General features: G+C 50.7%; 1 protein-coding gene across 1 annotated transcript; it reads left to right on the forward strand.

Annotated features, from left to right (window-relative positions):
- The first annotated feature begins 859 nt into the window (after nt 1–859).
- LOC104411177 (claw keratin-like) lies at nt 860–1303 on the forward strand. Its single transcript, XM_010021580.1, has one exon. The coding sequence runs from the start codon at nt 860–862 to the stop codon at nt 1301–1303; it is 444 nt and encodes a 147-aa protein (XP_010019882.1).

Here is a 1303-nt window from a genome sequence, read left to right on the forward strand (position 1 = left end):
GCGTGGTATGGCTGGGCACAGTAATGTTCTGCAAATTGCCAAAGATAGTTCCTGGCATTTGAAGTGAGGGATTAAGGACAGATGAGAGTTTATTGGAACAGGGAGTTCAGTTACAGAAGTGCCTTGTCTTTGATGTTGTGATGTGTCACAGTCAATCCTGCCATCATCTCTTTTTTCTCCAGGGCACATTCGTATGCCTGTTTCCACAGTTGGGAGGCATACAATTGTATCACATCACTATCTGTGTCATGAAGCTTGTCTACTGTATTACATGATCATCTTGTATTTCTGTCACCACGCCTTGGCTGATGCCCCAGGCAGTGTTTGACATGTATAAAAGAGCTGAGGGCTTCACAGCTCTTTGTACAAATTCCTCTGCTTGACTCTCCTGTTCAAACAGGTAAGTTAAAGTCCTACATCCTTCTTTCCTTCTTCAGCTGTTTCTTTCTCAACACCTATTTTGATGCCTTTTCTATCACCCTTTCATAGTGAAAAGTTAGGATGTGATGGTGTCCTTTCAGAGACAGGGAAATGATGAATATTTGAACTTGTAGGTGTGATGCTACATGTATACCAATGCACTGTAGTGTCTTGCGAGCTTGGCAGTTTCCTATATGCTTTAGACAAGGAAAGTTTTCCTGTCTCCTATGGGCAAGTCAGGTCCAGGGAGCATGGAGGAGAGCAAGGGGTTTACATGTCAACTGTGGAATGGCTTTCTGCTCTGAGTGCCTCAGATGATCCAAGAAATGTCCTCGAGCAGAGGATCCAAGTGCAAGAGAGTGAGGAGGGATTTGGCATCGAGCCTTGTACTGCACCATAACTCTGCCTTGTCTTGCAGCTTGACCTCTCGAAGAGAAGAATGTCTTGCTCCAGCCTGTGTGCACCCTCCTGTGGGGTGGCTGCCCCATGCCCCCTGGCTGACACCACCAACGAGCCCTGCGTGCGTCAGTGTCAGAGCTCCTCGGTGGTGATTCAGCCCCCAGCTACAGTGGTCACCTTCCCCGGGCCCATCCTCAGCTCCTTCCCGCAACACAGCGTGGTGGGCTCAGCGGGAGTCCCTGCCATTGCTGGTGGCTATGGCGGCAGTTATGGAGGCTATGGTGCTTATGGAGGCTATGGTGGCTATGGAGGCTATGGTGGCTATGGGGGCTATGGAGGCTATGGGGGCTATGGGGGCTATGGAGGCTATGGTAGCTGTGGAGGCTATGGAGGCTTTGGTGGCTACGGAGGCTTTGGGGGCTGTGGATATGGCGGCTGGGGCCGAGGCCTTAGGTCCTTCGGTGCCAGCTGTGGGAGATGCTAA

Source organism: Nestor notabilis, unplaced genomic scaffold, assembly GCF_000696875.1.
Source record: "Nestor notabilis isolate BGI_N333 unplaced genomic scaffold, ASM69687v1 scaffold12040, whole genome shotgun sequence".
Taxonomy (NCBI): Eukaryota; Metazoa; Chordata; class Aves; order Psittaciformes; family Psittacidae; genus Nestor; species Nestor notabilis.